Genomic DNA, 27,764 nt, shown 5'->3' on the forward strand with positions numbered 1-27,764 from the left:
GAGCGAGAGAGAGAGCGAGCAAAGCGGCGCTCGAGCGAAGGAAGGTTAGCAAGCAGCGAGCGAAGAAAATGGCGATCATGCAGAACGAATGCCTCCCGTCGTAGATGCTGCAAACGCGTTGAAATTCTTTTAGCCTTACAGCCGGCTTTCCTTTCCACTCTGTTGCACTTTATACTTCAATGAGGTGAGGATGCTTTTACGCTGCTTTATGGCCGGAGGAGCGGCTGGTCGAGCCGCCAGCCGCCGGTGTAGCCCAGTCGAGCCGCTGTTGTTTGGTTAGCTGGAGTGCTAGCGCTAGCCGACGCTAACTGCCGTCCTGCTCGGCTAACGCTTGGCGAGGCGGCTCAGTTGCGGTGCAGGTCGTCAGTAGCACACGCGTGGCCGGATACACGGCGCCTTTTCCAGGTGTGCAGGGTGTCTGGATACGTTAGGATGTGTTTGTTGGCGGAATAGTTTGCGCTTAAATGCAGCTTAACCTTGCTGGTTGCTACTGCCAACAACTCGTACGGGCGCTGGTTACCCTGACCTCGCAGGTGTAAGTACGTTGCCGTGATATTAATGTTGCTTTAATGCGGCGTTCTTCTGAAATACGTCATCACAAATCAATTCGCGTTGAACTCTCGTGTTTCCTTTTGCAAAATGCCTCAATCGGTACCGCTTGACGACAACTCGCCATTTCGCACTGGCTAGCGTTAGCAGCGATGCTAATTTGACGACGCAGGTCTCTCGTCTGCGCGTTCGACTCATCGCTCCGCTGTTTTTGCGTCTTCCAAACACGACTCGCAATTGCACATTTCCTTTTAATACACAGGTCGCCGTGACACCACAGGACTGGTGTGTGCTTTTCGCGATATTCTCAACCTGCCGAGGTGTGTGTCGGTGAGAGCGTGAACACCCTCTGTTGGCAGTGGAAGAGAGCGTTGGCTACTGGTGACCTCCGCTGTGCTGGTTTTTCCAGTCGTATTTATCAACTTTTTACACTAACCCGGCGACGCTGCAAACGTGACTGAATCACTGAATACCGCCCTTGTTCCGATCATAATCATTTGCCTTATTAAAGCCATTGTTAGTTTTAGCCGTGCTGGAAAAATACCAGACTCCAGAGGAGCCATGTTGGTTAAGCTGTAAGTCAGGCAACAGCTGAGATAATGGCCGATCAGGACCCGAGCTGCAACTCTGACCCCCACACACACACACACACACACACACACACACACACACACACACACACACACACACACACACACACACACACAGCCTTCATCTGTCAGTCCTGGACGCGTTTTATTCTAATGGGGCCCTGTTCATACTCAAATTGCAATTCCCTGTTACGCAGTTCAACCTGCATTTCCACACCAGCTACTTTAAATACTTTTGAGTCCTGCTCGTTTGCCTCTCGTGGTGGTTATGATGGTCAAAATGTGGGTGAGACTGATAAACCTGTTAATCATCTGTAATTAGTTGTACTCACGTTACGTTACTCACGTAGTTGTACACACTCAAAGTTTAGATGATGTTTTTGTTGTACAGTCCTCTCGAGTGTGTTCGTAGATTTATGGTACGTGTGTTGTTTTTCAGAGATTTGGATTTGGAAGCTGTTGCCACCAAAGAAACTGAAGCATCTTAACAGGTGAGCGCACAAAGATAAACAAGTGTTATACATAACAATACATTCAACTGCATGTGGGGCAGGTTATGTTAGCCCTTCCAGCTACTTCTCTTTGGATGCTTGCAGGACTTGTGTGTGTCTGTGTGGGCTGGGCCTCTGAATGGGGGTGTGCGGCTCGGGGAGACACGGGATGGGCAGCTGCTGCTTATGCAAGCACAAGCAGTTCCGTTTCAATTGAATTGGGGGGTCTGGGCTAGTCTAGGCTGCATTGTGCTGAGTAAGCTTTGCTGTTTTAAAATCGCTAAATGAGAAGCCAGGGTCCTGATGTTTTGTGTGTGGAGAGGTGTTTGTGCAGCTCATTGTGTCCATACAGTTGGTCTCACAAGCGCGCGCACACACACAGGCACACAAAATGGAACATGGACCTCAACCTGCCCAACACCCTCCATTCTGTTTTCCCATTTTATATACAAAGTCTGTTTGTTTTAAGTTGTTTGTGCGGTGCATCCACTCTCTGCCCTTCGTCACCTCTCTTGTCCAGAATTGTTTTTTCCAGTTTTTGTCAGCTTCCTTTTAATCTATTTCAATGTTTTATACTTCTGCTTGTGCAAAAGTGAAAATTCGACATTCATGGTATTTGTCCATGAGCCGTTTTGTTGTGGTGCTTTGTTGAGTACTTTTTCATGTATATGCAAATTCTTGTTTTCGACACTCTCAAGCAAACATTTTAAGGTTCTTAGCTTGATCACGGAATGAGTCCTTTTTATTTTTTTCTTTTTAAATACTTGCAGCTTTTCATAATTTTAGTCATCTGAAGAGTTTTTCCATGAACAGGACACTGCCAACAGCGCGATGTCGCTTGAGGTAGTTTTAGTTTTGGAAAGGTTTTCCTTTTCAAACGCGTGACTCATATTCTAAGAGCAGTCATATGAAAACATAACTGATAAAGCAACGAAGAAATGTTTGTATTTCTTTAGCAACTCAGTCCTTGGCTGAGTGTTTATTTTCCAGGATTTTGAACATGTGTGCTTTTCCAAGTAAAGAATGCCTTTTATTCAGTTGTTACTAAGTTATAGTACATTGGTGGTTTTGAATTCATTGAGTTTTACCTAGAATGTGGTTCCCTGATTCACTTTCACTTTTGGTTGCTGGGCTCCATTTTACAAATGACTGCTTCTGAGACGTGCTTTTCTTGTCTACCGTGGTTTTAAGGGTAAAGCACTTCATACTGTGGTGCCCTGGAAGATTAATACAGCTGTGATATGCATTTGGAAGGTGTGTAAGATTGATTGGGGGTCATGTAGCTGACCGTTGCCCTGGTGTGAAGTAAAGCCACACCTGCAGATTGTCACGAGGCTAAAACAACAGGAGTGCAGAAACTGAGCATTTAATGCTGGCTTAATGTTAAAGCGGCGCCGCTGCTGAGGTTCAGCGCAATTTAATGGTTTAACATTAGTTAATAAACGGTCGCGCAAGTCCGTTCTTCACAAGTGTTGTAGTCACGCAGACACTGAAATCAGAAACAGGCCTGGGTGCTATTCATTGTTGGCACACCAGCCTATGAAAATGAAGCTGGCAGCAGCGGTAGCAGATAAGGTCCACTGTTGATAATGTAAAATAAATCTGTGAATAACTAGTCCGTTAAAGTGTGTCTTGGCAACTGTGAGTGTATGGAGCCTAAGGTATTCAGTAACTCTGCTTAATGAAGCCACTGCAGTCTCCTTCAAGGATGGATCAAGTAACTCAGACCTGTGTCAGTCAGTTGGATCACTTCAATGTTTTGCACCAGGAACCGCTTCATTGCACAATGCACCCCCTCACCCCCACCTTGATGATCTGTTGCTTTTCCCATCCTGTAATATTATATTGCCTTTCTTAAATTACTGTGACCTGAAATGAACCAATCTGATTTTGACTGCACACTTTAAATCACAGCTGCAGCGAGACTAGTCCCAACTCGCAGCGTCAGCGTACAGCGGCGTTTGCTCGCGAGTTGATTTGTGAAGAGGAGATGCTTGTTGTCATTTGTTAATTGAAGGATGACTTTTGTGAATGGAGCCTCCGGTAGTTCATCCTCCGTGAGAACATGCAAATGCAAAGTGATGCAAATGGGGTAGTGTTGTACAGTCAAATTAGCCACGCGGCTATCCTCCAGCTTTTGTTGTTTAAGCTACAGGACCTACTGTGAGGGGGTGCTTGAGGATGTGTTTGGGTGAATGTCTAGTGTTGGTGTGAGAACGGCTATTTCCACTAAACTGCAAATGCAATCAATACTCGGTCCTCTATAAATTTAACTATCCCCGCTGGCTTCAGTGTGTGTGACTCAGAGTGGAAACACACTCCTACAGGGTCTAAATCTCCTTGGAAACGCTAATATAGTGTGATTTATTTATAAAGAGTTCCACCTCAAAGGAAAAGCTCACACGCTGAAAGTTATTCTCCTCAATTCAAAAAGCCAGTTTGAGGTGAAATAATGAATAAAGAGAAGTAATGGGTAAATAAAGTAAAATGCTTTTAATTGCTTCTGTTTATTTTGGAAACTTAAATATTATGTGTTTGCTGTAATTTTGGGACTCCTAATGATCCTGTTTGTCGTGACACCACCAATGTCCTTTTTAGAACAATCTTTCTTCATTTTTATCTGTCTTCTCATCTGTACTCTTTCCACACACCTTCTTCTAAGCATAGAGAGTGTTTAAGGGTGGGGAATCGGCTCTACAAACATATTGTTATTTTATCCTCTCTGAACGTCATGGGTCAAGACCATATTTAGAGTGGAGATATTTTTGGAAAGCAATTTGTCTTCGGTAGTCAAATATGTAGGTTTGAAAATGTCAGACCTTTTCAGGAAAACATGGAGGAAGCGTCTGGTTTACTGATCTTTCATGGATGTTGCACATTAATAGACTCACTGGGGAATAAAAACGAAGCACACAGGGCCAGTGTCTGTGCTCATTACCTTTCCAGTGGCCTCCATAAAATTGGTACTTTTTAATGAAGTTTAGGATGTACCTAAAAGTACAAACCTATATATGGTTGAAACATAAATCACCAGACAGTAATGATGATTTAAATAATGACCTTTTGTTAGTGGATTGTGGAAATAATATTTGAGTTCCAACTACCTGTCTAGGAAAACATGCTCGGGCTTCACTCTCTCTTTAATCCAGTACCTCAAAACACACCGATCCATAGCTAACGTACAGCCATGACCTTTAAATGTCATAGTTAAGTTGACTGCTCGTCACTGACGTTGATTCATTGATTATATAATCACTACTACATGGAAAAGATCAGCTGCATTGATAAAAATATTGAATAGGTTTGTTTCAGTCTGTATGCACACAGCTTTTCCTTTAAATTTTTAAATTTACAATAATTGTTTACAGAACAATGCCATTTGTTAAACTATTGATTTATTCAGATCGACAAGGAAAGTAGAATAGAGGACGAGAATTAGAAAGTGTTTGCCTTATCCAGATTATCCTTGTTGAGTCTTTATTTCCTCTTTTTATTCGGGGACTCTTGGTGCCCCCAACCCCCATCGGCTGTATCTGTCGGGGGATGGATTGTTGGTCCATTCATAAACAGATGCTGTCCGTGGTGTGTTAGTATGTGTGCGTGTGCGTGTGTGTGTGCGTGCGTGTGTGTGTGTGTGCACTGCAGGAAGGCCCCCACCATGTACTGTTGTTGAACCCTGAGCCATCTGCTGAAGCACTTAATGGTTGGGAAGGAATGGTGGAAGGCGAGGGAATGGGAAGTGTGGGAACAGAGGGAGGAAGGTGGTGTCTGAAGGTGTTTGAATACAAAGGACCTAACAATAAATTCATAGTTATGTTAAAAGGTTAAAAAAACACCGGCACGTTTGAAAACAGAGCTGCATGTCAGCAGCTTATCTCTGGTAGTTTCTGCTGTGTAATAATGACATGGGATTATACATCTGATGTTGAAAGTGTGATCATCTAAGCATTCCTGTGTACAGCCAAGGTGAGTGCTGTGTTGTAATCCCATTACAGGATTAGTCTGTAGCCCACAGCTTTCTCTCGCAGGTTAAACGGCGCACACCCTGAGACCAGAGGCAGCTAAACTTAACGCATGCTTACTGTGAAGCAAACTAATGTTTGGAACCAAGAGGAGTGAAAATATCTCAACAAACTGTCCGAATTACATGTTCAGTACTTTACAATAATATACAATTGAGCAGATCTACAAAGATTTTTTTTTTGGTTTTGGAAAAAAACTAAACTAATGTAAAAAAAAAAATGCATAGTGAAACTAATGGTTTCTCCTCCACTACACAGGGAACACACCGGTAGAGGTAGAAACAGTGGATGGAAGAGAGAGAGAGACGGAAAGTGTGAAGAGGAAGGAGGATAAGAAGATACGGGCCGGGACAGAAGGTGAGAGGTCAGGGCATCTGTCGGGAGCTGTAGCCTTGTTTGTGTTGTTTTGATACAAATAAACACGTTTGTACTTTTACGTCGTTTTCATTTGGTGTCACTAAGTTGATAAAAAATAATATTGCTTTGGTTTGATTTTGGTTAGATGTTTGGGATTCATGATTTATATCTATCTAACACAGAGCTATGTACTGTATGTACCATGAGCAATGGTGTCATTAAAACAGATGTCCAGGTCTCAGCGGGCATGTTTGCCAAGTTCCAAAAGCAATCCTGCTGGGATTAATATTGCATAGCTACAGAACTGTTGTAAAACAAAGTGCCATAACCCCAGAATAGTCTTACAACCCTCAGTGCTGCAGTTAAGTGTAAAGTCATGAGTCTGGCATTACATGATAGATCGCCGAGTATAAAATAGCACAGCACGTTTGACTCCCAGTCGTCTGTACAAATGCGCTCGAGTCGACTCCAAAGATCAAAACCCCACACTTGGATTTGTTTATTTAAGCTGTGAAGCCTTCAGCAGTTTTAAACACACGTTTATTTTTGCTCTGTTGCCAAAGCCTCCTTCCACGGTCCGTCCCAGTCGGGGCGTGTGCTTTGCTCCAGCAGCGTTGGTGTTCTTTGCCCTGTGACGTCGCAGCGTTCTCCATCGGAATTACTCTTACAGTTTCCACTGAGTTGCTTGTATGAGCCTACTACTGTTACACCTGAAACCACTGTCGCTTCGTACCAACCAGGGGAGTCTGATAGCGCCTGTCTCCGACCTTGAGCGTGCATTAAGTTTCAACTGTTCCTGTTGCTTTTGTTTTCACTTTGCCGCCAACATTCTTTTCTGCCCCAGGAGAATAATCCTTGTACCACAGACAAGCTCATGTATAATAATTTACCTTCAGCCAGAAATGTACATGTGCATTAATTGAATTGAATTCTTTGGTTTTCTGATTTTTTTTTTTGCCCCATCAGGTTTAAATAGATAACATTTAAACCTGTAACCATGGCTACATTATTGTTTTCTGTTTTTCTGTAGGCTGAAATGTTAGTAATAAAACAACTTGCAGATTATTGAAATGAAAAGTAAATCCAGCATTTAACAAACAGGATTATCTGAATCCAGGTGCATGGCTCAGTGGGTGGAGCACATGTTGAAACGATGCTCTTGGTTTGTCATCAGCATTAAACTCCACCAATGGAATCTTAATTGGAATCTCACTTTACACTAACCAAACACTGGCTTGTTATTTGCCCTGTGGCTGATTAAGTAGATAAAAGTTCCTTCTTAAAATAGTTCCTCTCTCCTCTGCTGCAGTTTAGTGTTGAGAAATATATCTGTCATTACATGTTGGTATTTGCTGCAGTCAAAAATGGCACAATACGCCCAGCAACTATAGGACTTAGTCGGCTTACACTCCTGAGCTTAAAACAGCCACCTGAAGAGGGAAAAACAAGCATTACTACTTTAACAGTACTGGTTTAGTAGATAAACAGAAGTGAACTTCAAATCTAGCAGCTAAAATGTGCCTGGGGAAATTCAAATAGATGGCAGAATAATACACAAATAACATTTATACATTTGTCATGTCATTGGTGTGCGTGGGTTCCTTTAGCTCTCGTCTAGCATGACGTGACTGCTGTGAAGGGTGGACTTATCTGCTCCTGCACCCGCTCTTAGTGCACATATAATCTCATGTAATGCACGTGGTTTCTGGACGGGGTTCAGACATGTGCAGACTCCACCTTTTGTTAACTGGATGATCTGGCGTGAATCAAGGTGGGTTTTGAGGAGGACAGATTAGGTCTGCGTGCCTTCTGTCCCAGGGATCCCCTCACAGTATCTATTAATACTCTGAATGTTTTTGCCTATTCGAGCGAGCAGCGCCGGCATGTGCCTCCTGCACTGATGTCATCCTGCTCAGACAAGTCCACGGGACTCGTGTTTAGGAATGTTGTCATAACAATGCAGCCTTCCCTAACAAGAGTCTTTACTGGTTACTTCATTTCCAGTTAGTGGAGATTGAAATTTAAAACCTAGTTTGAAAATAATTACATTATACTTGGATTTGCGTAGCCTGGGTATATTTTGAAGCGTGAAATTAGGCAGCAAGGCCAAAAAATGATAAGATGGCGGATGTTTGACCTTTTTATGATGAGAGATTATTAACAAATGCGACTGTGTTAAAATCAGTAGCAAGAACAAACCCACATACAGATATATGATTAGCTTTTGCTCTTTCTTGTAATAAGCTGTAGTTCATCATCTGGAAAACAAACATGCAAAAATAAGCTTTTTTATATGGATTCCGATGTATTTTGGTTTAGAGCCACCACTGTTCTACTCCTACTCTCCAGCTTGGTTTGTGTAACTGTAAGCTATAGTAAACAGTTAATTTCCCGATACCCATCGACACATGTTTGCTGTCCTGAAAGCCTTCTTAGTTTCTTGAAGGGAGGACACATTGTAATGGGTTCATGTACTGCTGACTTCAGGGAGTTGACCTTGCTTTGATACATGTCAGAAGCTGCAGCTACATTCCTTTCACATCAGCTCCAATGACAGGCTCTTTTGCCTCTGTCCCTTTCCTTTCACATTCCACCCCTCCCTTCTCTCCTTTTCCCCCCAAAAAACTCTATTCCTCACTTTTTATTCTCTCTCTCGCTCTGTGTCCCTACATTCCCTCTTCCCCGTTTAGCTCTCCGTCTGTAAGATGATAGCAGCAGTCGGGCTAGTGCCAACTCCAGGGGCCCTCATGAAAGCAATTCTCAGATGGAAGCAGGGAAGAGAAGAGGAACGGACTGTACTTTATATACAGAGCAGCAGTAGTGAATGCCTCTAAACATTAGGGTAGACTGGCTTTATGTTGTTGGAAGAAAAGGAGCGACAAACTGTTGCAATTACTCAAAACCAGCTAAACACGTACACAGCACAGTTCCTTAAATGTCATGTCTTTGAAAAAGCCACCGAGACTTGATTCAAACAACTTGTGCTCTAAAAGACTGCTCGGGGACGTGACCTTTTGCAACCGTTGGCACGTGCGCCTGTCCTGTGCATTCACTGTTATTCTGACTTGAACTACCTTAAAAGGACATTTGATTTTGTTCGCGCCAGTTAGAATCAGATGCTTCAGGGTTGACCAAGGTCTTTCCATGTAGGTCGGTTGAGTCAACATTATATGGGAGTAAACAACTCGGCTTGGTCCCTTTTAATGCTGTAGCTGGGGATCAGGTCAATTACACAGTCTGTGTGCCACGTTTCTCCTCTGCCTTTGGGATAAGCTTGCTTTAAAACACTTCAGAGCTTTTAGCCGTCGTGACTTAATTGTTTTGTCTGGTGTTAGATTGGTTCCAGAGAAGCAGCCTTGACAGACTTTGTTTGGATGGTGGCTGTGTGCAGATTTGTGTGTCTTTGTACAGTATGAATTTATATATCAGTGATCCTACAGTCATTTCTATAAGGTGGCGCTGGATGTAATAGTCAGTATGATCTCCAAACATTAACCACATTGTCTGGACAGACGTCATCCACACATGGGGTTTGTTTGTTCTTTTATCGTGTTGGCTTGTGAGCAGAGTGGTTACTATTTGAACGGAAGGTTTATAAATAGACGCATGCACCGCTAACACACACGCAGTAAGCTAACACACTGGCTAACGTGGTCTATGAAAAGGTCAGACATGAGCACACTCTTTTCCACTTGCTGTCCAATACACTGCTCCACTTTCACTGAAGGACGCCTGCGTCGCTGTCCCCTTTTGTCGATAGCGTCTTTCTGTTTATTGTGGTTTTCTCCCCTCTCTATTTTATTTTTATCCCTTTTTCTACTTTTCTTTCTGTCTCTAGATTAGGAGTTTTTTTTCTTGCTATGGCTTCCTAGGTCAGTGTTGCCAGCTTTAAGCCTGTTGTGTAACCCTTATCTAGTCTAACTTATTCATATTTGTCCTCTTAAAGAAGTGAAAATAATTAGTTTGGCGAGCGTACTTGCATATATAGAAATAATGTTTTCAGGAGAAATAATAATATGTTTGGATACCAGTGGCAATATTATATGAAACTTTCTTGGTTCCAAAGTCTAACAATGCATTTTGCTTCACTAGCCAGAACTGGTCTGCGGCCCTGGTAACATACATGCATGAACACTGATGGTTTAGAAGTTGCCACGTGGCGATCATAACAGTGACTCTAAATTGTTGGGTAGCGCTGCTGGTAGAGATTGTTGACAACAAAGATAAGCAGCCGGCCAAAGAAACCGCTGTGGGTTATAAGGAGGGACTGAGGTCTAAAACCATCTGTATCTAGAGTTTAATTATGTTGCAGTGTGTGTAAAATGTTAAACTAATGCATTTCCTTCTCCTGTCTCTCTCAATGCAGTGCCAGAGAAAACAAAGTCAAACCAGAGTCCTAAATCTAAACCACGTCCCCCTTCCCCCTCCCCACGCAAAGGCCTACACAGCCCGCACACGCATACAGTCTTCAGCGATGCCAAGGGGGCCTGATCAGCCTGCTGCCTGCTCTGACAAGCCCTGCCTCCTCACCTCAGGCCCTTGAGGCTGTGCCCCCGATTTCTATTGTTTGACCTCCCCTTTGTCAACCTGGGAACCAGAGGTCAGTTGTTCTCCACGGAACCCCAGGACGCCCTCCTGCCCAACCAGGAGCTGCAGGAACACACGGCACTCACAGGTAATAAAGCTACGCACGCAATTTGGATAATCAAACAAAATGCTACACAATTTTCAATACATGTTAAAATGTGAGTATGCTGATTTAGTGTGAACAGAACAGTGAAAAACCCAGTAAAGATTGACCAATTCCTAATTTGCAACATGCTTTCTGAATTGGTGTGTAAAATTCAGCCATGGGCTGTTAACAATTAACAGGATCTTCTACTTGCGAAGTAGAAAGTAGTAGTACTTACTCCCTTTCACTGTAAAGCCCCCTGACTTTCTGTTTTCTTTGCTTGTTTTTGAATAGATCTATCTGTTCTGACCTTTTCTAACATCTCTGAACTGTTTGTATGCTATACCTATCTCTAACTCCCTCCAAAGTCCTTTTTGACAGTATTTCCTTTTTAATGTCTTTCCAGGCATGGCTCCCATTCGGGATTCCGTCAGCCACTCTCCTAATCAAACAGGTGACTACACACAGCCTTCCCAGTCATCCATTCTTCTGTATTTTATTTTCTCAGCAGTGTCTTACTTTGGCTGTATGCTTTGATTGAACACAGACCTGACACTGACTTGTAGTGAGCTTAACTCATGACATTTCAAGGAGAAAGATCAAGTGGTTCAGAAGGTTGTAGTAGTAGAGAACAATAAGTAGCACAGCAGAGAGTTGACAACCATGGTAATTGGATGGTTTTAAGATAGAAATGCTGTAATAACAACCCAGAGATTGGAGGCGATGGACAATGTACTTTTCTTATACTTTTACTTACACTATACAGAAGTTTCTTTTGTGCTTTTTCTCTCACTCTCTCCCTTATTTCCTCCCTCCGTTTCCCATGCCCTTGATCTCTCCTCTCCTGATGGCCTCCTTCTGTCCGCCTAAATCAGTTTATGGCTTTGGCATGCTTTTAGGTCCCGCTGTGGTGACAAAATGGTGATAACTGTGTCCAGGCTCAAACCTGGCATAGTTCACCTCTAGACCAATTTGGCAATTTAAGGTTGTAGGAAATGGAAAAAGGCTGTGGGAATTAAAACCACACCATTTGGTGTAGTCCATCAGGGATACAGTATCATTATTTTTTCAATCTTAACAGTATTATTTATTTCTCTAGGTCTGGAGCACCCTGGTTTGGATTCGCAGTATGAGCCTTCCCCCTGGTCCTCCGGCTCTCCCTGCAGCAGCGACAGCAACAGCAACTGGGGCAAAGTCCTAGTGGACGGAAGCACCGACCAACCCAACAACCCTGCTTCGACCAACTCCTCTGTCTGGCCTCCCTCCTCATCATCTTTCTCTTGCTCCTCATCCTCTTCCTCTTCCGGCTGTGGGTCGGGGTCAGACCCTGAGCTAGCATCAGAATGCATGGATGCAGACTCTAGCTCCTCCATCGGCTCAGAGAAAAACCTAGCCACTGTTGCTATGACAACGGTGATGATGATGTCAGCAAACTCTTCTTCCTCTGTGTCTTCTACGGCTTCCTCGCCCTCTTCTGCCATGATGGTCGGCGTTTCTGTGAATGGAGACAACAATGGTAACAGTCATCAGATTATTGGTGGAGGAATAGGAAACGTCACCGGTGCAAATAATGGAAATAACATCGCCGGGTCCTCCCACTACTCCATGGCTGGGTCTAGCAGTATTGGCAGCAATAACATGGGTATCCACAACAGTAAGCTTGTCAATAGCAGTGGTATATGGGACACCCAATCAGGCAGCAACATGATCATCACAGGTGGAAGCACCCCCTGCACCAACGGAGGGTTAAACCATGGTGCCTGGCCACAAAATCAGGCCCCAAGCCCAGTGACCCAGGGTCTGCGGCCTCTGCAGGCTCAAGGGATGAGTTCCAAACTTGGTATAGCTCCTCAACAAGGCCCCATGTTGGGCTGGAGAGACATGGCAGCTCAAGACAACAGCAGCATGATGGAAGAGTCTGAGGTGAATAATGGTACAGCAAGCAGTAAAGTGTTAGGAAGCAACAACGGTGGAAATGGTGGCCTGCAGTCTATCAATCTTAACACTGAATCCAATGGACCAAATAACACTATTATGATGAATACTACTACTTCTACTACTACTAACGCCACAATGACCTCTAGTCCACCAAACTCTACCGCCTCACCCCAAGTCAGTGGGGATAGTTCCTGGGCCTCCATTGGAGCAGGGAATGGGGGTTTGATGGCCAATGGACACCCCTTATCAGCCCCCCAGCACCCCCAAGTAGACCTGGGTGGTTCTGGATCCTTCGGTACGCCTTGGGGCGCTACTACCTACCCTGGGGACAAGGGCCCCTCAAATGCAGACACTGTGAACCCCCAAAACGCTGCCCTAATGCAGGCTGGGAATCTCAAAATCTCCTCTGCTGCTGCTTTTAAAAGTAATAATAACCACAATAACACTGGGGCCCCACGCTGGGACCAGGGGCCTGCCAATAACCCAAACCAACCTCAGAACAACTTGTCCTGGGGCATTGGCTCGAATCAGATCCCTGGCTCCGTAGGCCAAACACCAGGAAATGCAAACCAAACTACAATAGGTCCTCCTGGAGGGATAACCCGCCCCTGGGGAAGCAGCGCATCATCTTCCTCATCATCATCAACCTCTTCCACGTCAAACAACAAGATATCAAATGGAGAGTGGGGATCAGCCGCTCCTACTAACAACACTTCAGATGGTGGAATTCTAAAAGGAAGCTCTGCCAACAATGGTTGGAAGAGCCTGGAGGATGACGCCATCGGCATGGGAGTGGGAGGCGGTGGAAGCCATGCCTTAGGAGGCGTTGCTGGAGGCTGGGGACGCTCAGGAGGAAGTGAGGGAAGTGGAGAGAGCTCAGGAGGCCGATCCAGCTCAGACAGAGACAGCAGCCAGTCAAAAGGAGGAAACCGGAAAAAGGTCACCCAGACTGCATCAGCAGTATCAGCACTGGCTCGGGCTGATGTGGACCCAAGAGTTCTTTCCAACACTGGATGGGGTCAAACTCCCATAAGGCAAAATACTGCCTGGGACGTTAATTCTCCTGCTAACAATCAACACCAGGGTCCCAGAGGAGATGAAAGAAAACATGGCAGTGGTGCTTCAAACTGGGGAGCAGCAGCACCGGCAGCTTCCTCCCAAACCTCTGGAGGTATGGAAACAAACGTATATAATATTACAAATATATGAAAACTGCGTAGAAAAAAATACCAAAAATAAAATGTCTTGTCTGGGTCCTTTTAGGTTGGGGGGGTGGGCCTGGTACCTCAGGGTCTGATATGGGAGGTTCTGGCTGGGGGGAGCAGAGACCAACCTCTGGCTGGGACAGCAAAACCCCAACGAGTGGTGGCGGGCAGAGTGGCTGGGATGATGGATCTAGCTACAAAGGAAGCAACAGTAACACCTGGAGCAACAACATTAACAAAGATGACAGGTAGTTCATGCCTTGTGTACTTATTACTTACTTTACTTGTGTACAGTCTCTGCTGTTCAGCTCACATTTACTCACTCTTTACTTACTTTTGTTAAGGTCTAATACCTGGACTAATGTGGCCAAACCACAGCAGAACTGGGCTTCCAGTGGTGGAAATGGATGTGAAGGATGGGGTAGCAGTGGAGATGGATCAAGAGGTGGTGCCAACAATCACTGGGGAGAGACCCATAAAGGTTCAAATTCTGTTGGCTGGGATAGCGACAGTGATCGATCTGGCTCTGGGTGTTGGAGCGATCCAAACCGAACCACTACCACCACCACCACCAGCAGCAGCAGCAACAACACTTGGGTAGGAAGTGGAGGGTCAAATACTCCAGACCAGAGCACTTCAAACCCAGGCTCCAACTGGGGAGACTCTGTCCACAAGCCCAATCCTCAGAGCAGCACCCAGTCCTGGGGCGAGCCAATAAAGAACAACCATGGAGCCCAGAACTGGGGCGAGCCTAACCCCAAGACCTCCAATGAGTGGGGAAAGGGTCCTGAATCCAGTATGGCCAGAAGCAATCAATCTTCTGCCAAGTCCACAGGTAGTTCTTGGGTGACTCCTCTCATCACAATGCTTTACATGCATGCCTCTTAGTGCCATACCTTTGTGTTACAGCACCTGTTGGCCACCAATCCCACTTGTTAACAGGAGCGTTGAAACTGCACAGCAGTGCATTTCAGTGGGAGAACATAAACACGATGACTCACTCTGAATCTCATTTATTGCTCTTAGGTTGGCAAGGAGGCCCTATACCCACGATAGGTCACAAAGAGGAAATGTCAACAGGGTGGGAAGAGCCTTCCCCAGAGTCCATACGGCGGAGGATGGAGATCGATGATGGAACTGCAGCTTGGGGAGACCCTGGTAAATACTGTACAAGCACCTTTTCTACCAGTGAATGGTATTGTTAAAACTATACAGAACTGTGATAAGTTTGGAACAGTATTTTTTAGCTGATGGCTTGTATTTAAACCCTCCTTCTAGGTAAATACAGTGGTGGGTCTGTCAACTTGTGGAACAAGACTAGTCAATCAGACCAAGAGAACACAGGGCCGTCCTCTCAGCACCAGTCTCACCCTGCACACACCTCGAAACACCCATCTCAGCCATTGCAGCCTCCTGCTGCGGAGAAAAGCTGCACTTCAGGTAAGCTCAACAAATAACTACGATCTTAAAATGTAGAATGTTACTTGAACAAGGCCTCTGTGCATTTCAAAGAATGAACTATCTGACATTCACTGTTGTGTCACATTCTCTGTTTTTACTTGGCTGTGTAGTTGGCCAGGTTCAAACAGATTTCATAGCCTGCGGGGATACTTTCAGCATTCTTGAATGACACGTTCTTAAATACACTAGTCTGAATCTGTGTTGTATTATTTTGCAGATTAATTTTGTGTGTTTTAGTCTATTAATGCGACAAACTAATGTATTAACCGATGACGACGTGTCAAAAATGGTACAAGCATCTAAAAGCAGCTTGCTATTGTAGGCAAAATGGGTTCTCTTTATTTTTTATTTAGACAGAGGATGTTTGACTGTTGATGAACGTACACAAGCATATACAGTTTGCCCAGCGTGGGCAGAAATCCAACAAGTACGGTCATTATCTTCCCATCTCCCTAGTGTTTTTCTAAAGTTGAGGGCTTTCTGTAAAGCAGCTTGACTCATCCCTTTGGAATGCTAAGAGCATCGATCCCCCCACCCCCCATTCGCCGCTTTTCCCCTAATCCTTTTACTTTTCCCAGATCCTGCTGTAGTTAATGCTTGCTTTTGTTGCTTTGAGAAAAGGAGGGAAATGTGGTAGAAGTAGAGTTATGATGATGTGGTAATAGGACGGGTTCCAGTGAAGGCTGGTGGAAATATGAGAGGGCTTTTCATTTCATGCAAAAAGTGATGAAAACATGTAGAATTTTGAATAAAATTCAGTGTCAGTGACAGTGTCACAAAACATAATAAAAATAATTATGCATGCATGCATGTTCCTATTTGTTTCATCCTGTGTGTCTGTTTGTGTGGTACCAGTCACATGAGGGACACTGGAGCCTGTGAGCAGCTCATGATCTGTCCTATTTTTGTTTGGTAGTATCCATGGCCTCTCCCTAAACACCTCTGAGGGAGAAACTAGGTGGTCTGGGTGATCAGCTGTAACAGGAGCCTTTTGAAATCTTACATACAGTCACAAAGTGTCACATTTATAAGGGGTCTGTGCGCACACACTGAAGGTTAAGCACTCGCATAAAAAAGTTGTGTTGGGGTTTCCTACAGAGATTAGCAGGGCTTTCTTCCGAAGCTCTGAATCTGGCACAGAACAAAGACCAATTTGAACATGAGATTGTTTGCATCACCAGATGAATGTTTCCCTTCCGCCAATGCTGCCGTATATAGATATTTATCTAGAACTATTACTAGATTACTATAGTCTTACTACTTATTTTTGCAGGTTGGGGAGAGCCGTACCCCAAGCAGAAGGAGTCATCAACGTGGGGCGAGCCTACTGCTGCTCCACCCACCACTGTGGATAATGGGACATCTGCCTGGGGAAAGCCCATGGACTCTACCTGGGATGAACCCAACAGAGATTCTGGGTCTGGATGGGGCAACCAGCATAAATCTCGTAAGTGTACGCACAACATGTCCAGAAAGGTGATTTATTTTGTGCAATCAATATGAAATTCTTTCCCTCTACACTGATGCTTCCAGGCTCCAAGTCCATGGATACGTGGTGTAGCGATGAGGTGAGCAACAGCTGGGACCAGGAAGCTGAGGTGGAGATTGGGATGTGGAGCAACAGCCAACAGGAGAACAGGTCCAACGACCAAAATACCTGGAACTACAAGCATAAAGGCTCAAACAAGGTTTGTTCATCCAAAATAAAACATTGATCGTGAACTTGATTCTCTAGAGTAGTGTGGGCTGCAGCCAGCAATGCATTACACAACATTTTGTCTGCTGTTTCAGATAAACAAACCAGTCAACAAACAGGATGAACCCTGGATGAAACCTTTTGTCAACCAGTTCAGCAGTATGAACTTCTCTGTAAGTGAAATTTTGTTTTGCTTTAGGGGTCTCATTTTCTCAATAGATTATTTTACTCTTGTGTTTTTTTTAATACAAATTTATTATGTTATGCAGAGAGACTCACCTGACGACTCCATGAAGACAGGATCAGGGATGGTGCAGGACAAGCGTATGGATATGGGCGGCATGGGAGATTTTAACAGCGTGATGGGAAAGAACCCTGTGTCTCGGCACCAGCTCCACAAGGACTCTGCCATGGATCGCAGCCCTTACTATGACAAGGTATGTGGAAACAAGCTGTGGGTGTAACAGGTATTAGAGGAGGGCAGCGCTCTCAGCTCGCTTGTGCCCCATAGTGGTCGTTTTAACACACTGCAGTTGATGTGTATATGACAATCGATGCATTACAGTGCATTAGCTCGGCTGTGCTGCTGCTCCTTGCCTCTTGGTTTCTGTCTTTCCTCCTCTTTTCCTCCTGCCATTTTTCTCATTCTCCTTTTCTTTGCTTTCATCTCTTCTGCTCATCCCATGGCACTTACCTAAGTCTCCAACATCTGGGCTTTACTCACTTCAGTTTACATCTTACTCTTTCTGCGCTTTTCCCCACCTTCTCTGTAAAATTAACTTTTTCCTTTTTTGTTCTTCCCTCTCTGCACTTCTCTGGCTGGCTGCTTCCCTCTCCCTCTGTGCTTGCTGTCCATCTGCTGCGCGCCTGGCCTTGCTTCTGCAGCTGTCTGTTTCTCCCTCTGCTTACGGTAATCCGGCTCCTGATGAGCTCTCCTCCAATCAAAGCATGGGCTTTCCCCCTTCCAATTCTACTCAGCCTATCCCCTGTCTCGACTCTGGGCCAACCCCTGCCCGTTCTAGTCCTGGGACTGCTCGGCAGGTGAGTTTAGAAGGAAACAAATGCGTTGTCTTTCCAAGCTGGGTCTTTATATACAGCATTTCCTAGTTGGCGATGCCCTCACCAAACAGCTCATCGTCTTAAAGTTATACTAGCTTTGAGGTTAGTTGCACATTGTTTGACCGTATTGATGATGCTTTTCCGCACAGAATGTAAACCCTATGGTGGGTGGCAGCAGTACAGCACAGGGCCGAGGTGGCCCCCAGTCCCAGGCCCCCCATCAACCCAGCCTTCGTAATCAAGTGCCTCCACCCATCCTGCCCTCTCAGGTAGCTCTAAACACCAAACCCTACTGGCTATTACTTAAACATGCAACTCAAGGAACACCAAAATGAATTAAAAATTGAATTAACCAATCTTGTTTTTGTTCAGGTCCCTCCATCCCTGTTGAAGTACCCAGGAAGTAACAGTGGTTTGAACCCTCTGTTTGGCCCACAGCAGGTGGCCATGCTCAACCAACTCTCCCAGCTGTCACAGCTAAACCAGATCAACCAGTTGCAGGTAAAGTGAACACAATGGATTCCTGAATCTACATACACATAAGCTTTGAGAATTGGTATTTTCGGCTGACGATGTAAAGGGTAGTTTGGATTTGAAGGTTCATTGTAATTGTCATTGCAATTCATTTTTTTTGTAGCACAAGCTTTGGTGACAGTTGCTTACTCCACCCTGGAAAAGCAGTGTAGTTTAAATTTACTGTTTCTTTAACCATGTGCCTCTGCAGCGTCTACTTCTCCAGCAGCAGCAGCAGCAGCAACAACAACAGCAGCAACAGCAGAAGGCTCAGAACCAGAGAGGCATGCCCCTGGGACGGCAAACTGAACAGGTGTGTGTATAATGTCAAACATCTTTCTAGCACGACACAAAGTGAATGTGTCCATGAAGTTATTTCCTTGGTTAATTTCTGACTTCCCATTTTCTGTCTGAAGACGCGCCCTATTGGTTCTTCTCCATCAATGATGCAGCCCCAACGGCACCTAGATCCCTCTCTGCTAAAGCAGCCTTTACCCCTCAAGCCGTACCTGGATAGCTACTTGTCTCACAACACCTCTGAGATGCAGAAAGATGCTCTCGGACCCTTCAGCAACTTCCCTTTAAGTATGTTAGATACCAACGATCTGTTTCCAATTCCCACAGATCTGTCCATACCTAGATTCATATACTGAAGTTGTCCCCTTCCTCTCACAAGGCTTGAACTCTAACCTGAATGTACCCTTGGACATGGGTGTTAGTGGTGGAGCTATGAGCTACAAAGAGCTGCCCCAGTCCAGACTGAAGAAACTTTGGGCTACTGAGCCTCTGGAGCAGAACAGTAAACCTGGTACGGCAGATTCTGCCCATGATAAAACCACTGATTTGAGTCTTTGTGATTCTCTCTAACGTCTCTCTATTTTTTATAGGTGCTATGTCGTCTGTGCTGCGTCCAGAGGACTCTCCCTTCTATGACTTCCTGTCTCCTGGCCCGTCTCCCCTGAGTCCTCCTGGCCAATCAGTGGGCTCTGTGGGCGATGGCTGGCCACCCCGTGCCAACTCCCCCCCATCCCATGGAAACACTGTCACCTGGCCCCCAGGTACACCTGCTTTCACAAACAAAAATGTTTGCTTTGATTATAGCTAATATGTACTAAAAGAATATGCTAATGCACATGTGTCTGCAGAGTTCCGACCCGGGGAGCCTTGGAAAGGTTACCCCAACATTGACCCTGAGACTGACCCCTATGTGACCCCCGGCAGTGTCATCAACAACCTCTCCATTAACACCGTCCGTGACACAGACCACCTCAGGGACAGGAACAACGGTACACACAAAGCTGAAAATAGAGAACTAAATGCCAACACACACACACACACACTAAAGACTTTTCTGTTTTATTTCTAGGGCCATCCTCATCACTGAACACCACGATGCCTTCTAATAGTGCCTGGTCATCCATTCGTGCCTCCAGCCACAGCGGTTCCCTCACCAGTACAGCACAAAGCACTTCAGGTGTGCATTGTGTGGATTTCACCCAGTGAATGTAGAACTATTTCGCTGTATTGACATTTTCATTTGACATGTCCAATAATGTTCATTTATGTTTTCTCCTTGCAGCCAGACCCAGTGAGTCAAAGTGGTCTCCCGGTGGCAGTTCTGTGTCCAACTCCTCCCTAGCCCATGAGCTGTGGAAGGTCCCCTTGTCAACCAAGGCGTTGTCTGGGGCAGCCCCCTCCAGGCCACCACCTGGCCTCACCAGCCAGAAGCCCAGCCCTGCCTCCACCGGCTGGGATGGCTCTGCTCTGAGGTGGGGAGGGTGGAGCTCCTCTGAGTCCAGATACACACCTGGTAAGTGCAGCCAGATTTGTGCATGCTAAAGGCCTTTTTGTTGTACTGTTTGTCAGATTGAGTTTTTTAGAGCTGAATTAACTTAGTTTTGATTAAAGATGGAATAATTTACTTTTTTAAAACATACATTTGTGAATTTGACCTATATCAGTGGCTAATATAGGTGAGGGGCATGAGAATCATCACCGGCTACAAGTCTGGCAGCCAGGTGGCCGAGGGCTCTGTAGACAGGGCTAACAAACATAGTAACTTCTTTAACAGATTCCAGGTTAAGCCTCTTAACCCCCCACTGCCTACGATAGGCCCCCATTCACATCAACCAAAGGGCTCATCCACCCCCACCTCACACACAATCACAGCAGATCAGGTGAGAAAGGAGCTGAACAAGCTTCATCCAACAAAGGCTGCAGGACCTGATGGAATAAAGTGGACTGGAAAAAGAACTCCTCAGCTGTGAACCAGAAGGCTCAGAGCAGGATGTACTTCCTGAGGAGGCTCAGGTCCTTTAACGTCTGCAGCTCCATGCTGAGGATGTGCTGAGTCTGTGGGTCCAGTGTTTTAGGCTGTGGTCTGTGGGGCAGCAGCATGAATAGAGCAGACAGTAACAGACTGGACAAAGTGATCAGGAGGGCTGGTTCTGTTCTGGGGGTGGAGCTGGACCCCCTACATGCTGTAGCTGAGAGGAGGATGCTGGTCCAACTCCTCTTCATCCTAGAAAACACCTCCCTCCCCAGTGTGCAGTGTGACAGAGGAGCACCTTCAGTATCAGGTTCTCCATAGAACGCCACTGGAGAACCTTCCTACCGGTGCCATCAGTCTGTACAACTCCTGTCTGCAAGGGTTGATCTTCATCCATGCAATAACATTTTATAATAAAACTTTAGCTAGTAATCAGATGTGTGCATTCTTATTTTTAATCCCCCTACCATCATGTGTGTGCCTCTAACTGTGACAGGAGTCAAAGTCTGCAAAATAATTTCCCTCTGGGATTAATAGTATTTTTTGAATCTTGATTGCGATCTGTGTTCTGGCAGGTTCCAGTTGGGGTGACAGCAGCAGCTCAGGGAGATCCCAATGGCTTGTTCTAAAGAATCTCACGCCTCAGGTAAATACAGATGTGGTGAGGTTGGAGTGTTCTTATCGGTGTTTTTGTTTAGTTTTTTTTTTTTATTTGTGGAAGAAGTGTGTATAATATGTATCCATTCATTTTTGTGTTCCTGCTTTGTCTGCGTGTGTTCAGATTGACGGCTCTACCCTGAAGACCCTGTGCATGCAGCACGGCCCTCTGATCACATTCCACCTCAACCTGCCACATGGCAACGCTGTTGTATGCTACAGCTCCAAGGATGAGGCCACTAAGGCCCAGAAGAGCCTGCACATGTAAGTACACAAGGAAAGACTTATACATTTTTCATTCAAGCCTCAGTCCCGTATAAACTAATCCTCTTTTACCTGTTTTGTCTTTGCAGGTGTGTTTTAGGGAACACTACTATTCTGGCTGAGTTTGCCAGCGAGGAGGAAATCAACCGTTTCTTTGCACAAGGGCAGTCTCTGGCCACTCCCTCCTCTGGCTGGCAGGCCATCGGCTCTTCTCAGAGCAGAATGGATCAGTCTCACTCGTTTCCCGGCCGCGCTTCTGAACCCAACCAGTGGAACAGCAGTGACCTCCACAGCTCCTCCCTGTGGGGCAGACCCAACTATTCCAGTAGCCTATGGGGGAGCTCCAGTGGCAACGAGGCCGGGAGGATCAGCAGCCCTTCTCCAATCAGCTCCTTCCTCCCAGTGGATCACCTGACGGGGGGCGGAGACTCCATGTGAAACGCCTGCCAATCAAACAGGTTGGAGGAGGAAGGGTCAGTAGAGAATTATCAATAATCAGCAAAAGAAAAAAGAAAAAAAAAGTAGTTATAAACGCAATGGCACTAGTTGGACTCTTTCTCACTTACAAGATATTCAAAAAAATGGGGTCTCCTCTGTGGAAGACAAGTTACGTTTCTCTCTCTGCACATATGTCCACTTTGTTTTAGCCCAAAAACATATCAGTCGGAATACTTGAATCATGCAGGCCAATTCTATAATGTGAACGGATGGATATTTGCTTCCAGGTAGTGCTCTTTCAGACCGAAAAAAGCTTCAATCGAGCTCATTATTATATTATTATTATATATTTTTGTTTCAGTTGTCATGTTTATTTTGAATTCCAATTCTTTTTATTTTTAACTTTTTTTTTGCGTTTGTTTGCTGACAATGTTGGAGTAAGAGCTTTTTTAACTTTGCACTGAATGTGTTTTTTTTTCTCAGTATATATGTATGTACGTGTGTGTGCGCGCGTGTGTGTGTGTGTATATATATAAATATATATATATATATGTGTATATATATATACATACACATGTATATACATACATACATCCATATAATATAAAATCTGCAATATAGAGGGAGCAGCCAGTTTTTCCAGTGTAGCTGTTTACTCATTGAGGTCCTTACCGTATGTGTGAATGCTCATGAGTGTGGAAGTGCGACTGAGTACGTGTGCGCTCCTCTCTGCCTTGGCACGCCTACCTTACTGCGCTGTCGTGGAGTTCAAGATCAACAGATAGTTGAAGAAGAATTAAAGCTGACTTAGGAGGATTATCTGGTGATAGTAAAAGTGACATTAAAAAGTATTGCACCAATTTTGTTTTAAAACTAAAGAACGTTGAGCTCTGCAGTGCAAAGAACTGTAGCCGCAGCTGGGACTAGCAAGCCCCGCGAACCCGAATATATGGGGCGGGTCTATCTAGAAAGCCCCTCCACTCGCCCCCTGAACGGGGCAGCGTGGGGGGAACAGCACTTTCAAAATAGGCTTTCAATGTTTTGGAGGTGCCACACTGCAACCTCTTGTTTACAAGACTTGGGAGGCGAAACGTGTGTTCATTCTTCATTTTATTAAGGAGAAGATGGAATAAAACAGAAAATGAAATAAAAAAAAAAAAATTAAACTTAAAAAAAAAAAAACCTAAAATATAGAAAAATGTGAAAAAAATGAAACTCTTATTGAGGATGAAGACGATGCTTTGTAACTCTGGGAATTCGGATCAGTGTTTTGGCCATGGCATTGGTTATTTGAACTATTCCTCTTTTGTCTGCTAAATAACCAGCAATGGTTCTCAGGAAATCAAGCCAGTTTTCCCCCGTTGTAGTTGAATAAAAAAAACTTCTACTCCTTGTAGGAAAGGAAAATCCAACTTCTAGCACTGAAAAGTATGTATAGGTCTGTACGTTTTTTGTTTTTCTCTGCCAAATAACTGCTTTAAGCTGGAGAAGCTCAACACACTGCTTTCAATATGCTGTCTTTTGCGGGGGGGTGGAGGACGGGCTGTAGAAATCCCAACGCTCCCTCTCTCCTCCTCTTCCTCCACTCCTCCACTCCACTGATGTAAAAAAAAAAAAAAAAAAATCAAAAGTAGGGAGTGTTTATTGTGCGTCTGTGTGTGTGTGTGTGTGTGTGTGTGTGTGTGTGTGTGTGTGTGTGTGTGTGTGTGGATAATGTTGTCTCGTCAGACTTACAAACCAAGAGAAAGGCGAACCTGTATCTATGCATACTGTAGCCTCTCACATGGCCTACTGAGAGGCGTGTTTTCTTTTTTCCCGTTTCGCGAAATGTTTTAAAGTACAAGAAATGCGAAATATGACCTGCTTTTTCTCTGTTTTTTAATCGCTGTCATTGCCACACGTGGTGTTTTGATAAAAGGAAAGACGAAAAACTCGTTTTGGTTGAAGATAATATTTTAACAGTGCAAAAGTCGTCCACATTTCATTGCCTTGATCCTAATTGTGTCCGAAGATGCAACAAGTCAAGTGGCTTCTACCTGTTTACAAATAGAATATGATTGTATTGTACTGTTGTTTCCTTTGGGGGGAGGGGGGTTTGGTCATCTGATGTTCTAGACCCGATGGAGTGAGTGTGTGTTGCTGTTGTGTTTTCTGGCGCTGAGAGGGGAAGTGTGTGTGTGTGTGTGTGTGTGTGTGTGTGTGTGTGTGTGTGTGTGTGTGTGTGTGTGTGTGTGTGTGTGTGTGTGTGTGTGTGTGTGTGTGTGTGTGTGTGTGTGTGTGTGTGTGTGTGTGTGTGTGTGTGTGTGTGTGTGTGTGTGTGTGTGTGTGTGTGTGTGTGTGTGTGTGTGTGTGTGTGTGTGTGAGAGAGAGAGAGAGAGAGAACAGCTGAATGTAAATCTACCAGTGGTGTTTGTCAAACCTTCACATGCAAATAACAGATTTACCCGTCTACCAGTGATTGTTTAGTTACCAGGATGCACAATTTGTTGTGGACAGAAAGCTTCAGAGTGCACGAACGACAAGTCAGCATTAGCAAAGCCATGGACCTTAATTTTTTTTTCTCATTGTATTATTTTGTGTTGAGCCTGTTGTGTGTGACGTTTCCCCTCTTATAAAGGTTTTTATTTCAGATGTATTAGAAATGGTGGCTTTAGTTGTTTTTAAGTTTAGCCGTGGCTATTTAACAACTGCTGAGCTTATGTAGTGAGACAGAACCTTAAGTATTAGCCAGACTTGAGTGGTGTGTGCCAGTATTGAACTGCTCTCTACCAAATAATTAAACCATACAGAAGATTAGTTTACTTAATTCCAGATCTCTTTGCTTAAACCATATGACATATATCTTATTTGTATTTGTTTGTCTTGTTTAACAAATGTTATCGAGTGGAACATCTGAACCGTGTTTGTCATTTTGCTTCGGACTTAATTTAATTTGTCACATTGAACTGAGGAGCCTTGGATTTTGCACTTGTGTGTAGTCAGAGCAGAGCAGAGCCGAGCGGCCGGACAGACGTGTGGTCCGACCTGTCAGAGGCAGAAGGTGCATCTGAGTGTTATGACAGGGCTGTGAAGATGGTGCTTTCGTGGTTCCTGTGAGGGAGCAGAGGAGGCAGCAGGGATGTGGTCCTGCTCCTCCAGGTTTACGTCTCCCTGGTCAGTGGGCAGTCCGGTCAGAGCCAGAATGGAGCTGAAAACGGTTTTAAATACAAGTATAGACAGCAGCGTGAGATTCGTGTGATCTGCCTTCTGTCGCACTCGAACATTGCAAAATTTATATAAATGCACCTTTTTTCTTTTAGAACTAAGTATTCAGCTACTGCTCCGACCATCTGGTTGTCATGACGATCGTTAGTGGCTGATCCATTGAGATGCTCGTAGGTTGAGCTTGACTGAAATGGGTTGGGGCTTCTCGTTGGATTGGATTTTTTTTCCTGGCTCTTCAGGGACACGGGGTTGCACTTGCCTCTTTAGTGGCTTATCCAGGATCAGCTCTCTTCCTTCAATTACAAAGCATAACTACAGGAGATAATGCAAAACTGACAAGAGGTCTAGGGCAAGTGCACTCTAAATGCTCTATATTCCCTTTCCACTCTTGGTGAAATTATTTTACACTTCATTCATTCTGAGTTTGGCACTGCTGCCATCCTCAAGCTGATCTGTGAGCAGTTTTCTCCCTTATTATCCTTACTTTACATTAGTGGGACAAAAACTGGCCCCTGATCAGCAGCTGTGGCAGCAGCTCTGCTTTTAGAGAAGGGACAAGCAATGTCTGTAAAATGTCTGCCTTGCGTTTTGTTGTTACTGTTTTCGGTTCCGGGCTTAATCTTGCTCTTTTTGTCCGATCTGCTGTTAGTCGTGTGTTGCAGGAAGATTTAAAAATCCAGTGTGTGTGTGTGTGTGTGTGTGTGTGTGTGTGTGTGTGTGTGTGTTAGAAGACAATATGCCAAACTGAATAGGGAGGACGGGTGTGTGGGAAGGAAAGGGATAGTTTTTTTTTCAGCTGTATGTGTATTTAAAAAGCTGGACAATATTAAATGCTTGAAGAAAGAATGTCATTTGCAAAAGGATGATGTGAGGAATTTTTTTTCTTTTCAGTGAGTGAAAACCACCATGAGCAATGTACAATCCCCAGCTGCCAAGCAGCTTCCCGACAGGGCCAGATAGAGGGGAAAATTAGAGTCTGAGAGGAGGGAAGCTGGCTGGTGATACTCAACTACTTTTTTAATATTTAAGACAAATAATGTGACTTCGTTTTTCTCTTGACTTAACTATCCTGTGAGCAAATGCTATATCATAACACACACCCAATGGCTCCTATTGTCGATCAAAAAGCGCAAAGGCTATTTTTTTGACACAAGAAATAGAAAAACTTAAAAAAAAAAAAAAAAACAACTGAAAAATGTTACAAAAACTGTGATAATCTGCTGTCTTCTTTTGTCATTTTACATATAGTAAGAATAAACACAAACAAACCCTGAAAAGCTTTAGGCTAACCAGCACAAAGACGTGGGGGGGGGGGTATGTGGGTGGGTGGGGTGGTACAGTACAGGGGAGGGGGGTGGGGGTTGTGTCGCTCAGAGAGACTATGCAGTGGAGTGTTGAACCCAGGCTTCCATGTCCACCTTGGGTTTTTTGTTTTTGTTTTTTTTGGTTTTTGCTTTCTTTAAAAAAAAATTAAATCCCAAAAAACTTAAACACACAGTTAAAATGGGATTCCCAATAATATTTCTCAAACATGTTGTGCCATTGTTGAATCGTACTACTATTAATAATAAAACTGAAAAACCTTTTATTACCTAGCAACTGTTGGGCCACTTGTAGCAGGAGAGGACAGGTTAAGATTTGCAAAGTCCATGTTTATTTTCACAGCTTGTCTCCTCGAGCTAGTCGAGGGGAGCGAGGCTGGTGAAACTGCAAATTTTACACGACTACAATGTTTTTATAGAGATTCTATCAATTAACAGTGTGTAGTTGGATCACCTGTAAACCTATTATGCACATTGCTTTGGGAGACTGTTGAAACTATATATAAAATATATATATATATATATATATGAGAATATAAACGTTCAGTGTCTGTAATCAACAAGAGGAGGTCTTCTTCTCATACACGCAAAACAGGAAGTATCTTTATTTTCAAACGTCTTCCTCGGGTCATCAAAGGATTTTATCTAAATCTTGACGGAAACTGCACTTTTTGAAGGACAATCTTTATTTGTATGGGTATAAAAATTGACAAAAATACGAAGTCGCCTGCTATTACAAGGTATAGAAAACCAACTCCAGTGTGCTCTAATGAATGTCTCCTCTGATGCTGTCTGTTTGGTTTCATTTAATCTTGAGTTCTCCTTCCTTTGTTGCTTGGTTTGTTCTGCTTTTCCCCCCCTTTTTTTGGATTCTAGTGCTCTTAAAAGAATCTGTACTAAGGTGTAGAGTTGTAGGTAGTAGGTCTTCTGTTGGCTGTACTCGTAACCTGATTACTGTTTGTAACCCTCTGGCTCCTGCAGCCAGCATACGAAGCTGTATAACATGGGTACAACCCTCAATAAAAGACTAACAATGATTCAGTGGTCTCTTATTTTT

General features: G+C 44.3%; 1 protein-coding gene across 4 annotated transcripts; it reads left to right on the top strand.

Moving 5' to 3' along the window:
* LOC114860799 (trinucleotide repeat-containing gene 6A protein-like) lies at positions 1 to 27,744 on the top strand. 4 transcript variants are annotated; one of them, XM_029159678.3, is made up of 27 exons: positions 1 to 184; positions 1,579 to 1,630; positions 5,911 to 6,009; positions 10,376 to 10,684; positions 11,088 to 11,135; positions 11,781 to 13,790; positions 13,883 to 14,072; positions 14,169 to 14,659; positions 14,851 to 14,982; positions 15,103 to 15,264; positions 16,559 to 16,732; positions 16,819 to 16,973; positions 17,077 to 17,154; positions 17,251 to 17,418; positions 17,867 to 18,022; positions 18,190 to 18,309; positions 18,413 to 18,541; positions 18,765 to 18,866; positions 18,970 to 19,138; positions 19,230 to 19,361; positions 19,441 to 19,611; positions 19,699 to 19,839; positions 19,920 to 20,027; positions 20,133 to 20,363; positions 21,398 to 21,468; positions 21,604 to 21,743; positions 21,833 to 27,744. In XM_029159678.3, exons 5-27 carry the CDS (start codon positions 11,090 to 11,092, stop codon positions 22,179 to 22,181), a joined length of 5,625 nt encoding a protein of 1,874 aa, XP_029015511.1. In that variant the 5' UTR covers positions 1 to 184; positions 1,579 to 1,630; positions 5,911 to 6,009; positions 10,376 to 10,684; positions 11,088 to 11,089; the 3' UTR covers positions 22,182 to 27,744. The 4 variants fall into 4 exon arrangements, with proteins under 4 accessions (XP_029015511.1, XP_029015512.1, XP_029015513.1 ...); XM_029159679.3 differs by having other exon boundaries at positions 17,960 to 18,022; XM_055511036.1 differs by lacking the exon at positions 1 to 184 and adding an exon at positions 343 to 535.
* Positions 27,745 to 27,764: the final 20 nt, after the last annotated feature.

Source organism: Betta splendens, chromosome 8, assembly GCF_900634795.4.
Source record: "Betta splendens chromosome 8, fBetSpl5.4, whole genome shotgun sequence".
Taxonomy (NCBI): Eukaryota; Metazoa; Chordata; class Actinopteri; order Anabantiformes; family Osphronemidae; genus Betta; species Betta splendens.

Bases quoted from the DNA above. Each gene is read 5' to 3' on its own strand.
- LOC114860799 (XM_029159678.3), top strand. From the start codon at position 11,090: ATGGCTCCCATTCGGGATTCCGTCAGCCACTCTCCTAATCAAACAG. The intron at 18,310-18,412 runs GTAGCTCTAAAC...GTTTTTGTTCAG, and splicing joins CACCCATCCTGCCCTCTCAG to GTCCCTCCATCCCTGTTGAA. The intron at 20,028-20,132 runs GTGTGCATTGTG...TTCTCCTTGCAG, and splicing joins TACAGCACAAAGCACTTCAG to CCAGACCCAGTGAGTCAAAG.